Genomic DNA, 15,790 nt, shown 5'->3' with positions numbered 1-15,790 from the left:
GGTAATTTTTTATTTATTTATTTATAAAAACAGAATATTTCATCAATAAAGAAAATTTACAGATATTTTTCAAGCCAAATGTCTTGAGAAATAAAAGCTGGAAAACAATCCCACCACATTGTGATATCCTCAACATTTCAAGCAAACCGGGCAAGTTTGTGAGCAACCGATTACCTTCTTGATACACATGTTGAAGATTTTATTCTGCATATAATCCTTGTAATTTTCTGATTTCATGCACTAGTGGATCTAACAGAGCAGCAGATTCAAGATCAATATTGAGCACTTGTACAGCCATCAAGCAATCTGACTCTAGCAATAGTCTTTGGATCCCCATATTAGCACACAACTGTAAAGCTCGAAAGATTGCTAATAATTCAATAGCTTGCGCGTCTGATACTTCATACTCAATCTTACTAGCAGCCAACATAACATTACCCTTCCCATCTCTAAGCACCAGCCCTACTCCTGCTTTATTGATTTCATCAAAAACAGCTCCATCTACATTCAATTTCAACCAATTACTAGGTGGGGGCTTCCACTCATAAAAAGCTCTAACCATAGACTGAGGTACTTGTTTCAACTCAGAGAATGACTTTTGAGCAGAAAAGGCATAATCAATAACCTGGTTTACTTCTAAACTCTCCTGCTCATGAACCATTTGGTTCCTTCTCCACCAAAAGTCCCAAGCAAGAGTAAATAGTGAAAAGAGCTCATCTTCATGCCTCTGCTCTAAAACCTGCAAAGCTATTTGCATAACAGATAAATTTGTGCTCAGAGTTTTCATTAAAGGAACATATGGAAACCAGCTCGAATGCATGGACTGACAGAAAAAAAATGCATGAGCTGTGTCTTCTACTCCCTGCTTGCAAAAACAAGAAGATCCCTCGATTTTAACATTTCTCTTGAGTAGATTCTGTTGTGATGGTAGTCCCTCCTTACAGGCCCTCCATGCAAACAATTTTATTTTATTAGGGACTTTCCTTTTTCCACAATGCTTTCCAAAGTAGCTTTTGTTGTCTTGCATTCGAGTTGCCGTCTTCTTCCATTTTTCTCTCCTAGTTGTATTTAATAATTGATAATGACCATGCCTGGGAAAAACCAGAAGCCTTGATATATCTGTAGCTTTTAGAGAAAAGCTCTCTCTCGTCTTTCATCCTCCACCATCCACCTATTCCCCAACAAAACATCCTCTTCAGCTCTCCTTTAATAATACGCTTTCTTATAGAGTTTTCTCCCCTCGTATCCCTTTCTTCTTTTCATCTCTCTTCTTCCTTTCATCTTCTTCCTCTCTCTCCTTCCCTTCTAACTTACCACCACTTCTCTTTCTGCTTTTCCATGCCTATCACCCTCTAGTGCATCCATTACTATTACCACTACCACCAACCATCTTCAACTTCCATGATTTCACTGCAGAGCATCCAGCAGAATGCCTATACCCTCAAATCTTATCATGCAAATCCAGGCTTTTTGGATCCAAATCTTGCTGCTTGAAGTCTCCCCCTGTGAGTAACCTTTCAATAACAGGGAGCTTAGATCTTATTTAGCTCAGGACGAAAGTTGGAGGGGAGATCTCCTTCGATGACTCCAGTTCAGTCAACCTCATTGCACCTCATCATCATCCTAGCACAGTTTAATTCACATTGCTCTGATCTTTTCAATGTGTTGTAGCGTATTCGTTGCAGTAATCTTCGAAGACTATGTCAAAGACCGCAAACAAAAAAAATAATGATTTCTCTACCGCGGCCCATCTGTTGGCTATGAATAAAGTCTCTACGCCAGGAACCATGAAATTGGGACCACTTTGGTTGTCCAATGTCCACGAGCATTTGATGCATTAAAAGCAAAGAAAATAAAACATAAAAGAAACCAAATAAAATAAAACAAGGAAAACATTCAGGGGAAAAAAAAAAAAAAAAAACCCCGTAATAATAAAGAAAACAATAAAACTGAAATATTTATTAAAAGAAAGTGGATCAGATTTCCTTGGAGAGAGAGAGAGAGAGAGAGAGAGAGAGGGTCCCTCTAGTTTAGCATAATTGTCAGAATCTAAGTCTTCTAAAATGTACACTGCTTCTTGTCTCTTGATACATAACTCGAAGTTGTAATAACAAATTTAGCTGCGACATATGAACATGCAGAATAGACAGGGGTAAAGTAAGCAGCAAGACAGCAGCTTCTAGGATACCGCCCGAGTGTCAAAAACAATTAGACATTATCATATGAGCCGATGTGTCCGTCAACCTTGCACAAAAAACACCATCAAACCAAAATAAAGTTGATTGGCTGTTGGCACATATATATATATATATATATATATATATATATATATATATATATACTTCACAGAATCTAGACATTTTGAGAAGAATGCATCATAAAAGAACCAACAAAGATATATACCCTAGACAAATTAATTTGATTCAATGGCAAGTGGTAGGATATAACTCGAGGATGGACTGAAATCTGATACAGAAGAGTAGAAATAATTAGATATAGATTAAGTAATTCAAATATATTTATAGATGAAAAAAATTTAATGCACATACCTCTTGATTCAATCCGCAACCAATCTTGTGTGCATATCAAAGCCTGTAGAGTATCTGCATTCAGTGAGCTTCTACAATGATCAAGCACTCTGCCTCCAGTGTTAAATGCAGACCCCGGTGCAATAGTCGACATGGGAGTCCCAAGAACATCACGAGCCATCATGGACAAAATAGGGTACCTTGGCATATGAACTTTCCACCAATTCAAGATGTTGAAATCACAATTACGAGGAAATACTGGTTCCTCTAAATATTTGTCTAAGTCTGATGTTGCATTTTGACTTTGAGAAGTCTCGTGAAGAAATTTGTCAAAGCCCCTTAGTCTATCCCTGGTGTCATTACCTGTACTGGGTAAGCTGCTACCGGGCAAAGCGGAACCTTGATCAACCATGGTTGAGCAGATAGAGTATGCATTGAAAAGTTCTTTTATACCATCAGAAACTTCCTTGATGCGATCCAAAGCAGTACTACCATAAATCTGAGAATAATAATACTCCACTAACTTCATTTTGAATCGAGGATCTAAGATGGCTGCTACTGCCAAAGCCAAACTGCACTTGCTCCAATATTTATCAAACTTAGCTTTCATCTTCAATGCCATGGAACTAAGAAAATTATCTGGACTCTTGCACCATTCTATTAATTGGATGTGAACATCACAAATCTCAGGAAAATACATATTTGCAGTTGGGAATTTGTTGCTAGAAAAGACATTTATGATTTCAACAAAAAGTTTTAAATAACCAGTTACAGAACTGGTCCATTCCCACTCTGCATCAGTTAGAGCTACTGTGTAGGCAGGATCATGCTCTTGCAGAAGAGAAAACACACCCCTGTACTCTAAGGCCGTTTCAAGCATGATATATGTTGAGTTCCATCGAACTGGACAATCAAGAAGCAAGTTCTTCTTACCACTGATTCCGACTTGTTGGGCAAACTCATTAAACTTTCCTTGTGTTACTTGTGAACTTCTAACATATTTGAAACTTCCTCGAATCTTTTGGGTCACCTCTCGCAATGCTTCCAGAGCATCTTGAACAATCAAATTTAAAACGTGTACAGCAGATCGCACATCAAATAACTGACCATTACTCAAAAGAGGCCTTTTATGAGAGATCTGTTCTTTAATTCTCAGGACAATGTCATCATCCGTGGAACAATCATCAAATGTCAAGGCAAACAACTTATGGTCAACATCCCAATCCATTAGACACTTATTAATCACTTCAGAAAGCATGTCTTCAGTATGAGAAGAATCAAGTGTGACAAAATTCAGAATCTTCTTCTGTAATTTCCAATCCTCATCAATATAATGTGCTGTCAAACACAAATACTCAACATTTTCAAGTGAAGACCACATTTCAACACAAAGGTTAATTCTGCCATGCAATTGATTTACTGCCTCATACATTTTCAGTTTCTCTTTCTCATAAATTTCCATACAAGCTTGCTCAACAGCACCGTTCGGCACAATGTCAAATGTCGGCTGAAGATTCTTGACAAATACTTTGAATCCAACGTGGTCAACCATGGCCAATGGGTAACCATGTAATATAATCATGCGAGCAAGATCAAGCCGACTTCTCTCCTGATCAAACTTACCACTTCCAAGGTTAATGATTTCATCCTTTTTCTGATCCTGATCAAACTTCAAAATTGTTGGCTTAATATAATCATCTTTTCTCTGTCCTTCATCGAAACTGATATTTGCAAGGGCCAGGGGAGTATCTTTTTTCCTCCTCTTTGCTGCAAGTAGTTGAGACACATCAATAGTGGATGATCTTTTCAGACATCGCATTAGGTGGTTTCTCAGATGTGTTGTTCCGCTATTGCTTGATCCACTGAGTTTCTTGTTACAATGTATACAAACAGCATAACAACTGTCAGCCTTTCTGATCCTCTCAAAATGATTCCAAACCACAGATGTCAACCGCTTTGGTTTCTTACCAGCCAAGTCATTCGATAATTCCATTTCATAGGCTTGAAATTTACAAAGGTCTGCACTGAAGAAATATGGATACAAAATAAGTAAACAAGTCCAGCACAGAAATATTATGAACCTTGATAATTGAAAACACAACAAAGCCATAATAGTTATGATAAACCATCAATTCCTATAAACATAAACCCATTAATGGCCCCTCAAGTATCAACATTTCATACTACTACTAACAGAGGTCTCTTAACCACATCCATTAGAATACTATAATGGTAATATACAAACGGATGCAAGTTGTGGAACCACCCAAATCTATAATATCACTTCCAAAGAAATTGCAAGCGTAATCAAAGCACACAAGGAAATTCTGCCCTAAATCCACATTTTTTAATCCAGTTGGAAAAAATCCATACATTGGCTAGTAACAGGAGCAAAACAAAAACCAAACCCGCCTAGCAGTTTTCTCTCTAATAATCTTCACTAAAAATTTTGCCAACTGCCAAATTACATTCAAAATCGAGGAATAAGCATTAATCATCATTTAAGACAAGTTGCCTTACATGAGATCTCTTGAAAAATATAAAAAAAAAATATATATATATATATATATATATATATATATATATATATATACACATCTTTAAGATAAGTAAAAAAATAGTCAAAAAGTGAATTGTATCGTAACAAAACCTTAATGGTTGATCTCTTACTTGAATGAAACACAGAAATGCCAAATAAAAAATAAGAATCAAGCAACAAACAAATTAAACGAATAGACCAGTCCCACACCATGAGAAATTTGACGGTTTATTATTCAATTATATTAAATAGAAACAAACAACATAATCCCAAAAAAAATCTCAACATAACCACCCCCCCCCCCCCCCCCCCCCCCCCCCCAAGTTCCCAACACACACACACAAAGTAGACAGAAAGACCCTGCAAGTGCGATTATTTAACATACTTCAAAATCGAGATTTTGGGTCTCAATCAACCCAAGCGTCGAAAACCACCAAACATTTTCAGATTGTCAAGAATACAGTAAAAAAAGAATAAAGAGCACAAATTTGGATCATTAAAATGAGATAGTAATTTTGGTTTCCCAATAATCAACCATTGTATAACAAACACTTCTCAAGTGAAATAAGTGGCTCTCCGTTGAACAAACCAGTGTGCTTGCCTGCCTGCTGGCTGCACACTCATCGAATATAATCATGAAATAACGGGACAATTAAACCTATATGGAACAACATTCTCACAATTCGGATCAGAACGTAATATACATATATATAAGTTGCCTATCTAAGTTAGTAACTCGAAAAACAAAATATCTTCACCCAATAACAAAAACCCGGATAAAAAAAACCAGAAGTTACATCAAAGTTACAAACTTCAAACATAGAAACGATAATTTCAGGCCCCAATTCCTCTACAGCCATAAATTCAACACGAAAATCTTAAAAAAAAAAAAAAATTGGATCATCCCAATACCTACCCAACAAGCATCCAATTACGTGAACAAATCCAATTGATATGAAAACCCAACAAAGAGAGATATAAAATGGAAATAATTAGGGTCTTACAGAGGTTGTCGCGGAAGCTCAATGCGGAGCTTCAGGGACAGTCCGATCGGAGGGTCCGGGGAGGTAGGGTTGGATTGCGAGCCGTAACCCTGAAAAGAGACCGAACCCGTTGTCACTAAGAAAGAAAATATGGGTTAGCTCCGAAAAGGCTATAACCCAGATCGATTCGGCTATGACCTGGGCTTGATCTGGGATAATTGGAGTGGGTGGGTCATTGCCTTATTTGGATATGATATTAAATTATAGAGAGTCGAGGTTGGATGGGTTTGGACCCTTTTGAACTAACCCAAAACTACTTGGGTCCGATTTGGGTTTGCAATTTCCTTTGTACGGTTCGATTAGCTCACCTAATGGAATACCGAATATGGCCGAGAATTTTAGAATGTGTTCGTTACTCTCACTATTATTTTTTATTTTATTATTATTTTTTATTTTTTTTCATTATTCATTATTTTTTACTTATTTTTTAATATTTTATTATTAATTTTTCATTATTTTTTCACTACTATTTATAAACATTCTCAACATTTCTTAAGTATTCTCACTATCCAAACCAAGTTTAATCTCGACAATGTGAATTTTTCCATTTATGAAATCAGTTGGAATAAGTCATATCAACCGTTGTAACTAGTAATTGTATAAAAAAATAATAGTTTTCTTTTAAATTTTATAAATTTCCTAACTGATAGAACAATCCGTGAATCAAGTTTGTTTTTGCACCTGACCCGAATGATATTTGCTACATGTAAGGGGATTGCATTGACTTGGACTGAGACGAGACAAATCTTGAATATCTCTAACTAGTGAAGCATCAAGTTTGTACCCGAGATCCGAACCAGCACACCCTGTTAAAATGTTCCAGGCCCTGGGGTTTCTTCTTCTTTGTGCGTCACTTTATAATAATCGTCCGCATCTTTCCACTACATAGCTAAAAATAAGAAAGACAAATGATACAAAGTCGACACAGTAAAGGCGTGTGATGCATTGTATGACATGAGGAACTGTGGATTAGCAACTGATTCTTACCATCCAAAAATAGGTAATTATAAAAAGCAATAGCATTTCCATATCTTTGTAATTACCAGTTGGCAGCTCTTCACCCAAAGATTGTCAATTTGGAAGAGTAGAAAAGGAAACAAAAACTACAATAGAGCTTCATCATTACTTGTGGTTCGCGTGCACGAGGAAAGAAAAATTACATCAAGAATACAAGTATCAAGCATCACTAAGTGATGATCGATCTGGCAAATGGCAAGCCCTCGACTCCAGGCTTAAAACCTGTAAAATAATAATAATAATTCAGGAAACTTCTACTTATCAAAATAATAATAATAATAGTTCAGGAAAACTTCAGAAATAGGTGGTAAAGTGGAACTTTTGGCAGACTTTTAAGCTAGCCACTTACGTAAACATCTGAGGGCGGTTACGAGAGAGCTGAGGCCTCTTAATGGGGGAGAGTATCAAGTTTCTTAAAGTCGTTGAGGGGTTACTAGCTCCAGCTCCAAAAACAGGGTGACCACCTGCCCTTCTGTTACCGGCATCGGCGGGGATGACTGGTTGTTTCGCCGGTGAGCCAACAGATATATCAAACGTGCCAGAGTTTGAGCTATTCTGTCTCGCTGGCCATACATCCTCTCTAGGCCCTGGAGTGTCAGGAGTGAAAAGCGGCCAACCTGCTATAAATAAGTCATCTAGTTCTCGAAAGGTTTGGCAGAAATGTGTTGTCGACCTAACCTCAGTCTCATTGATGGTCTTGAAAAGCCTAACATTCCGACTATTATAAGAAAACTTGGTATATAAAAACTTCTTTTTCTGGTGACAATAGGCACTAGCTTACACCCTTGACGGAAATTGTTAATAAAAGGGTAAAAAAGCTTACCTTTTCTAATGTTGTCTCTGTTATCCATCATGTTAGCTGGGTTGGCAAACAAGTCAGGCCCATTTCTTGGATAAAAGCTGCCTGCAGGTTGGATGGCTGATCGTTTCATTGAATCATACTCGCTTCTCAATTGGTCGTACATTTCATCAAGTTTTCTCTTCTGCCTGGCATTGGAATAATATTTTGTATCGAAGCCCAATAAGCAAATTACCAAAATACACTATCGATAATTGGCATCAATGAGCAGATACGACGATAATAGAGGCTGACCTGGATTTCTCAGAGAATTTTTCCTGGAGCTCCTGCTTATCCTTGGACAAGCTCTCAATCTCTTGCTCCATCATTTGGCATCTCTTGGCCATTTTCTGATATGCAGTATGCACCTGCTCAAGTTTTTCTGTGAATTTTTCTTGCATTGCTTCACATTTTTGCCGACATTGAGCAACTATTCTGTTCATCTTGAACTGCATTTCCAATTCCTTTTGCCCGATGTAGAACATCACACTTCTGTATGCACTCTTCATCACTGAGTTTGTCAAGGAAAGATATGTAGCCAAGCCAACATACCGTCTTACAATATTTAACAAGACATAAACCATTAAGCTTATATGATATAGCAACTTAAGAGTGACATGCCAGACGTTTGACATTTATTTTACTCTTCTTTGTCAGTGTCGGTGAAATTGAATAGAAGGATACGTATCTGTGGAGACACTCCAGCCAAGGCCATCTGCAAAAGAATTTGTTGCAAAGATTAACAAGAAGCAAGTGGTAGAAAAGGAAAAGCAGGAGTAGGGAACATGGATGGAATTCATTGCATAATGAAATTCAGGAGTATAGAATAGCTGTATAATATTATTCAGAGATAACTAAGAAAAAAAAGTATTCCAGAGATATGCTTGCTTACGTTTATCCATTCATCGTTTGGATTGATGTCTACAGGTTTCATCAGACTGACAAGTAGCAAACCAGACAGAGTAAGAGGAAATGAGATCATACAATTGATGTATATAAGTTAAAAAGAAGAATAAGTAGTGCAGCATACTCCAATTATTGCCTAGTTAGTGAAGATCAATGATAAGTATAATGATATGGCAGCATGCAAGTTGTCTTGGTTTCCAAAGAATTCCTCAAACAGGCGACTAGGGGGAAATAAATCTAGATGAGCCACTAATGTTAAGCGATGATTACCACTTTGTCTATACAGTAATTGTTATCCACAGGACCACAACGCCAAATTAAAATAACATTTTCTTTTTAATCCATTCTACACGTGCACTCCAGCACATTTAAGCAATTGACTGCTTTGAGAAAAATAAAATATTCACAACTCATCAAAAACCAATTACCTCTTAGAGAGAATTTGGTCACAAATGGGACATGCTCCATCATTACCGAGGATCTTGCTAGCGTCATCCGTGCCTTTTCACACTGCTAAGGGAAACTTTATGCAGAAGCACCGACAAACACAATTCATTGGAAAAATTGTCCGAAAGACAAATTATGCTTTGGATACACAAGAGGTGACCACAGGTGGTGGAAATGGCTTGCCCTTCCAGTTCTCGCCAGCACGCATTGCATCTCATTTCATTTGTCAGAAATAATCTTCAACTTCATGGCATACATGGGGCTCATAGGACCTGTTAATCAAAACCATACGTCTGGGAAGAGACCTTCAAATCAAGTTCAACCCGCTTATTTTGAATTTCATAAGACGATGCAGCAAGCTCTCTGGTGAAATATGTAAAGAAAAGCAAAAGCTTTGTCCCACTAGAGGCAAATTCTTGTCATCTTTGCTTTGACTACAAAATACAAACTAGAAAACAGCATAAAACAGTCCTTGGGGAAACTAAGAAAAGGTGTCATCTACTTAAAGGCTCATCATAGAAGCACACGCGTTAACACTTTTGAAATTCATACTTGTTGCTACTAGACAGCTGGACACGATGAAGTGAATAGATACGAGAGAGTACTTTTTTTTTTCAAATTGATGCAAAGCATTAGGGGTGAAAAATTCAGCCGTAACAATTGGAAATTATATTGATCAAAGACCTATACTGGTCAAAAAGTAGGTCATTGGGTTTTGTCTTAAAGGTGCCCAAATTACAAGTTTTAGATGTAAACCTCTCAAAGTAAGGAATCAGTTCAGCAATGCGTTACTCTTCAGGAAAGAACTTGAGTTAACAAGCCGTAGAGCTGCGCATTCTGTTGGATCCGGAATGCATCACTTTCTCAGGTCCAAGACATAAATAATCTATACTTCAGAACTTAAAAGTATTTTCTTTTTCCTACGTTTTCTGAGCAACCAAACAGAGGAAATTAAAGCTTTTTTATGCCATTTTAGAACCATACCTAAAAACTTACAGAAAAATTCTTTACCGAAACTTCAATGCCCTTCCCTTGTTTCTCGATCAGACATCCACGACAAGTCCTGGAAATCCAAACGAAAATTTTAACCGAGAGATTCATCAAATCGCCGAAAAACGACGAACAACTAGCAAAAAAATAAGCACAAAATGATTAAACTACGAATAAACCGACTCTCTTTTCAACCAGTCTCGAACTCAAGCTCTAGTTGTTACTACAATACATCAGGAAGAAAATGTCGGGAAACCCCGAGGAAGCTTCGAAATTCTCAGATTGTGTCACACATATAAGCACGGGAACTTCCTGTACAGATCAAAACAAAAAAAAAAAAAAAGAAGAAGAAGAAGAAGAAGAAAAAAGAAAGAAACAGAAAGAGAGGAAATTATCCTAATGAGCATGAAAATAAAAAGGAAACACAGAGAGCAAAATGCGTAATAGGTATGATTGCGCGAGTGAGATTCGAAACCCTAGGATCGAAGACTTGGCGCGAAAAGCAGAGCCGGTCGGTTCTGCAGCTTTCACAACGGTTGCGTGGATTCTGAGCAGGAAACGCCACTTTCTCTACACACTATACTTATATTTAAAAAAAAAAAAAAAAAGGTTTTATCCCTCTGTTTGAAGAAAAAAATTAAATTTTTATAGTTATCAGTCACACAACACAACAGATATATAATATGTGGGTATAGAATGATAAACAGAATTTTTTTATATGATAATTATTTTGTTTAAACATATTTTTTTATTTATGAAAAATATATTACGTGATAATTTAACATTGACAAATGCCAATCTTGACTAAAAACTGTTAATTTAAAAACTCAATTCGGAAGAAAATTAATGACACGTTAATATAAACTCTTATGCAGACAAAGTAATTTCGTAAAGTTGCGTTTGGATAAATAAATTTTGATTTTGATTTTAATTCAAAAGACTTAAAATGTCTTAATTTTAGAATCGTTTTATTCAGATAAACTTTAGGAATAAAGGGATTCGAAATTCATTGTTACGATAATTTGTAATTCATTTTTATATTTGTATTTTTTAATAAGTCACTGTATTGTCACATCAATGAAAAAAGTTGAATAGTATAAATTATGAGATATTGTAATATTTTTTAAAATTAAATAAAAATATTATAAAATTAAATATTATTTTTATTTTAAAATTTGAAAAAATTATATTAATATTTGTGTTTTATTTCAAAATTTAAAAAAAATATAATGAATAGATAATAATTAAATTAAAAATTAAAATTATTTTTATTTAAATAATATTTAAAAATAAAATAATGATAAATTTAGAGAGTTTATATCAATCTCGTTGACAAACATCAAAAAAACTCTTTTAAATCCATTTATCCGATAAATGAATATTAATCAACACTGCCCAGAGAGGACGCCACGTAGACAGAGTCTCCAACACGCAGCCTTCAGAAAATATCTTTTTCTTTTCTTTTTCTTTTTTCTTTAAAATCTTCCGAGTAACACCCATCTGTACCCTTCTTAAACCCTCCCTCTCCCTCCCTCTCCCTCCAAGGGAAAATACCAAAGTCCCAGTTTTAAGGATTTTCAATTCCTCCATCGCTGGAATTGATTTCGCTAGATTCCAGCTCGTAGGGATAGAGAGAGAGTTTTAGAGGTGGAAAAGGGACTGAGGAAGCGATGAAGATACAGTGCAACGTGTGTGAGGCGGCAGAGGCGGCGGTGCTGTGCTGCGCGGACGAGGCGGCTCTGTGTTGGGCCTGCGACGAGAAGATTCACTCGGCCAACAAGCTCGCCATCATGCACCAGAGGGTCCCTCTCTCGAGCTCCTTGTCTCAGATTCCCAAATGTGACATCTGCCAGGTATATATTTATCTCTATCTCCACCTAACACTTTTGAATATTTCTAAGCCTGCTTTTTAAGGATTTTTGAAGCGCCTCGTGTTTGATTCACCTATTTAGAAGCATGTATGAAAAAGGAGCAGATGCTTTACTGTAATTGTTCCTGTTAGAAGTTGGTATTAGAAACATCGTGGTTTCTAAAAAGCTAGTTCAGATGACACAATTATAATATGAGCACCTGTCTTATTTTTTTTTTTGTGATTTTTATTTATACATCTTCAGCTTGTCAGAAATATCTATTTCCAGCTTAATTCTGGAAATTGTGATCTTTATTTGTCGGAAATAGACATTTATTAGTTTTGAACTAAGCCCTTGAAAATATCCATCTAATGTGCATGCTTAATGAATTTGTCCTCATCTTCTTCAAAAATATGACTGAGGAAGTGGTCATTCCTTATAATCTTTTTTTCCCGTGTTATTAATCAACTTTTGCTTTCATTTGACACCCGTTACAGGAGACAGTTGGCTACTTCTTTTGTCTAGAGGATCGAGCTTTACTCTGCAGAAAATGTGATGTTGCCATACATACAGCGAATGCTTATGTGTCCACGCATCAGAGATTTTTGCTAACTGGTGTTAAAGTTGGTCTTGAATTTACCAAACCTGTTGCTTCGTCTTCCTCAGTGAAGGCATATTCGAGGGAAAAATTCCTGGAAACTAAAGCTCATTCTGTTTCTAGAAGAGACTCATTGTCTCCATCGGCTGGGCAATCCAATGAAGTATCACCCAGCCAGGTTGGTGGAGTTGGGGACTTTGCAGCACCAAACGTACCCTATACTGGGGGTTCTGTTGCTGGAGTCATTCCCCAGTGGCCTATAGATGAATATCTTGGGCTTCCTGAACTCAATCAGATTTATGGCTGAATGGACAACGGATCATCTAAGGCATGCTTATATCTATCCCAGGAACATCCGAGTGAAGCCATATTTTAGCATTGTAGTGTCTTTCCTTTGATTGAATATTTTGCTTTGGGACTTGAATTGTTTTCTCTACTAGGACGGCCATGAACTATTTCTGTATCCGACTGGTTGATGAGTAAGTGGGTCTTGCTTGTAATACATAAAACGAGTTGTGATCCAAGTGTCCTTGGTTTGTTTTGGTTTATATATTGTGATAGTGTGGTAAATTTTGTTGGCCATGAAACGGATTGTGGATCAAACGCTCAGGAGTGATGTACTTATAACAAAAAACTCAAGGGTGATGTAGTGTCCTTAAGTTTTTTAGTTACGCTTTGCAATAGCTGATCAGAGCTGAAGAATAAATTGCTCATGAAATGTCATTGCAGATTATTCTCTATAACTAGGAAGGACATGGACATGGGAGCACTCGTTCTCAATGAGACAAGTTACGTATTAATATGTATATATTTATTTTAAAGTATGCACTTATTATGTAAGTACAGCTTCCTTCTATCCTATTATCATCTGCCAGCAAAAATTCTGTTCCTTTATTGTTAATATAGAGGAATACATGTCTTCTGATGTATATGGCATGTTGAATCAGAATGGCTATCGTGTATTTTGTTAGCATACCTCTATTTCAGTATTAAGGTCGAAGGGAGTTGGAGGAATGTTATGTGCCTGCCGCTCTCCTCTTGAGAAGCATCTATGCCAGCTGATTTTGCTAGCTCCTGGTTGTATACAGCTGTATGCAAATTACCGTAGAGTTTTAAGCTATTTGGTGGTGCATGATGGTTGTTGTGTCACCTGAGTGTACAATAAGTATGGTCCACAGGTTTGCCTTTTTTAATAAATGATTTTTTGCTCCAGGCTGATGGTGACACACGCGGGGACTCTGATTCCCCATTTTTAAGAGCTTCTAAAGAACTGGGTGATGATGAGTGTTTGGGTCCCGTGCTGGAGGCCTCATGGGCAGTGCCACAGGTCCCTTCTCCACCTACTGCCTCACGAATACACCAGCTGAAAAACTGTCAGAATTTATCGGAAGGTGCAGTTTTTGTTCCTGATATGTGCCACTTGCGTGTTCAGAATCCCATGCATTTCCAACATAATCACTCACTCTCAAAAAGGCGGAGGCAAATCTAATTTCTGGTCCCTAAATTCCATAATTTGGATGTCTCTGGGTTTGGACTGCGCCTGGTTTGGGCAGAGTGTGCCAATAGCATTTGTAGGTATTTCCTTCTCCTTCAGGGTCTAATAAGTAGCTTAAAGTTAGAAATGTGTGTTTGTAATTCATACTATATGTTTGTGATTTGAACTGGCACTTTCCTCTGTAAGTATATCTTTCTGATTTTCCACTTGCATTTTGGGTCATATGGTCCTTGGATGAGGATATGGAGGTGTTGTCACCAAGTTGTTTTTTTTTTTTTTTTTTTTATAAGTGTTGTCACCAAGTTGTTGCCCAAAAAATGTATCTATTCTGCCCTTTCCCCCCATTCTTTTGCCCATGCTAATGTTTCCATTCGCATTGTCCTAAAATTTATAGTTGGTGCGATGCTTTCGACTGTGAATTGCACGATATCTCATGCATTGCGAGCAACTATTGGAACGGAAATTACTCTTTGCCTCTCGTGGTATGAAAGACGAAACTCCTTTTCCAACTTGCTCACTAGTCACTATGAGGCTGACAAGTGTGAAGTCAACTTGGTAGATGCTGACTTATACTTTCCTCTGCCTAATAATATTGTAAGATCTTTGTTTTTAAACCCCCCCCCCCCCCCCCCTTCTCATTGGTTTTGTGAATAGGTCTCTTTCATATGCATTTGGTTGTTTGGCTTTTATTATACATGTGAAAGCAAACACTTGTTGGTTGGGATTTTAATTTTTATGTTCCTTCTGTCGTATCGCAAGTCCATCTACCCCCAAACTTCTCTACTCGACGTGTACCTTGTTTTTTGGCAAATAACATAGCAGTCTCTGACCAACAACCTATGGGAGAACGTACTAGTCGTCTGTGGCCTATCATTGTGTGGCATTTGAAATTGAGATTGTACTTCATATTCTCCATTTTTCATAGCCTTCAACTTTCAATCTTAGGCTCTTGGCTTCTCAATGCGATGAAATGTAAATTTGCCCCTAATTTTTACTCTTTATAACCCGTTTGTTTGAAGTGGTAACTTCAGGCATATTGTGGTCCAACTTAAAACCCAATGTTTTCAAATTTTGTTGTTATTTTGCTAGTTGGTAGTGGAGTCATATCCTTCTCAAATCAACGAGAGAAATACTTGGTTCACACTAAAAGATTTTGAAAGAAAAAAAATTACTTCACAAACTGATGTGAATTAATGTAATATGTTAGATTGTAAAATTTTATTTATTGTAAAGCAGTTTTGGCATATTATTCTACACATCAACTAGAGAGATAAATTTTTGTATTTCCCTCTATAGATCTGACAATGGCATCCATTACATCTTTATGGTTCGACTCTCTACTTCTTATACCGATCGTCCGGTGAAAAAAAAAATTGCTGTATCAATATATAAAAATGCAGCATTGATGCATTTAACGGCCTTAAATGCCCCTTCTATACCAGGTTGTCCTGCAATACAAAACTGGCTGGTGGGATCAGATATGCACGCCAACTCCGAAATATAAATAGAGTCTGCATTGAAAGATCGTAATGGCGGTGG

The 15,790-nt window shown here is 36.9% G+C and overlaps 3 protein-coding genes and 1 pseudogene across 12 annotated transcripts; 1 reads left to right on the top strand and 3 right to left on the bottom strand.

The window, feature by feature from the left end:
• Positions 1-199: 199 nt before the first annotated feature.
• Positions 200-1,365, bottom strand: LOC121236684. Its single transcript, XM_041133118.1, has 2 exons — positions 1,315-1,365; positions 200-739 (listed from the first exon to the last, which is right to left on the bottom strand). The coding sequence occupies exons 1-2, from the start codon at positions 1,363-1,365 to the stop codon at positions 200-202; spliced, it is 591 nt and encodes a 196-aa protein (XP_040989052.1).
• Positions 1,366-1,932: 567 nt separating this feature from the next.
• Positions 1,933-6,356, bottom strand: LOC121236751 (zinc finger BED domain-containing protein RICESLEEPER 1-like). Of its 4 annotated transcripts, none has more exons than XR_005934799.1 (4): positions 6,072-6,352; positions 2,550-4,552; positions 2,341-2,466; positions 1,933-2,304 (listed from the first exon to the last, which is right to left on the bottom strand). XR_005934799.1 is itself a non-coding variant. In XM_041133191.1 (4 exons), the coding sequence occupies exons 2-3, from the start codon at positions 4,519-4,521 to the stop codon at positions 2,414-2,416; spliced, it is 2,025 nt and encodes a 674-aa protein (XP_040989125.1). In that variant the 5' UTR covers positions 4,522-4,547; positions 6,072-6,351; the 3' UTR covers positions 1,933-2,244; positions 2,404-2,413. The 4 variants fall into 4 exon arrangements, 3 of the variants coding, with proteins under 3 accessions (XP_040989125.1, XP_040989123.1, XP_040989126.1); XM_041133191.1 differs by having other exon boundaries at positions 1,933-2,244; positions 2,404-2,466; positions 2,550-4,547; positions 6,072-6,351; XM_041133189.1 differs by having other exon boundaries at positions 1,933-2,244; positions 2,404-2,466; positions 6,072-6,348.
• A 764-nt stretch (positions 6,357-7,120) lies between these two features.
• Positions 7,121-10,879, bottom strand: LOC121236749 (E3 ubiquitin-protein ligase CCNB1IP1 homolog). Of its 7 annotated transcripts, XM_041133183.1 has the most exons (11): positions 10,784-10,879; positions 10,488-10,620; positions 10,303-10,381; positions 9,467-9,590; positions 9,300-9,372; positions 8,858-8,903; positions 8,650-8,680; positions 8,221-8,476; positions 7,951-8,114; positions 7,477-7,747; positions 7,121-7,349 (listed from the first exon to the last, which is right to left on the bottom strand). In XM_041133183.1, the coding sequence occupies exons 4-11, from the start codon at positions 9,534-9,536 to the stop codon at positions 7,343-7,345; spliced, it is 918 nt and encodes a 305-aa protein (XP_040989117.1). In that variant the 5' UTR covers positions 9,537-9,590; positions 10,303-10,381; positions 10,488-10,620; positions 10,784-10,879; the 3' UTR covers positions 7,121-7,342. The 7 variants fall into 7 exon arrangements, with proteins under 7 accessions (XP_040989117.1, XP_040989116.1, XP_040989118.1 ...); XM_041133182.1 differs by having other exon boundaries at positions 10,488-10,873; XM_041133184.1 differs by having other exon boundaries at positions 7,477-7,744; positions 10,488-10,873.
• A 916-nt stretch (positions 10,880-11,795) lies between these two features.
• On the top strand, positions 11,796-14,459 carry LOC121236748 (annotated as a pseudogene).
• The last annotated feature ends 1,331 nt before the right edge of the window (positions 14,460-15,790 follow it).

Source organism: Juglans microcarpa x Juglans regia, chromosome 6S (genome assembly GCF_004785595.1).
Source record: "Juglans microcarpa x Juglans regia isolate MS1-56 chromosome 6S, Jm3101_v1.0, whole genome shotgun sequence".
NCBI classification, from domain to species: Eukaryota; Viridiplantae; Streptophyta; class Magnoliopsida; order Fagales; family Juglandaceae; genus Juglans; species Juglans microcarpa x Juglans regia.
This window is presented reverse-complemented; position numbering and strand designations above follow the sequence as displayed.

Bases quoted from the DNA above. Each gene is read 5' to 3' on its own strand.
- LOC121236684 (XM_041133118.1), bottom strand. From the start codon at position 1,365: ATGGATGCACTAGAGGGTGATAGGCATGGAAAAGCAGAAAGAGAAGTG. The intron at 740-1,314 runs GTAAGTTAGAAG...ATAGCTTTGCAG, and splicing joins AAGCAGAAAGAGAAGTGGTG to GTTTTAGAGCAGAGGCATGA.
- LOC121236751 (XM_041133191.1), bottom strand. From the start codon at position 4,521: ATGGAATTATCGAATGACTTGGCTGGTAAGAAACCAAAGCGGTTGACA. The intron at 2,467-2,549 runs GTATGTGCATTA...CTTCTGTATCAG, and splicing joins GTTGCGGATTGAATCAAGAG to ATTTCAGTCCATCCTCGAGT.
- LOC121236749 (XM_041133183.1), bottom strand. From the start codon at position 9,536: ATGAGATGCAATGCGTGCTGGCGAGAACTGGAAGGGCAAGCCATTTCC. The intron at 8,904-9,299 runs GTAATTGGTTTT...GCTACTTGTCAG, and splicing joins GACCAAATTCTCTCTAAGAG to TCTGATGAAACCTGTAGACA. The intron at 8,681-8,857 runs GTAAGCAAGCAT...ATTCTTTTGCAG, and splicing joins CAAACGATGAATGGATAAAC to ATGGCCTTGGCTGGAGTGTC.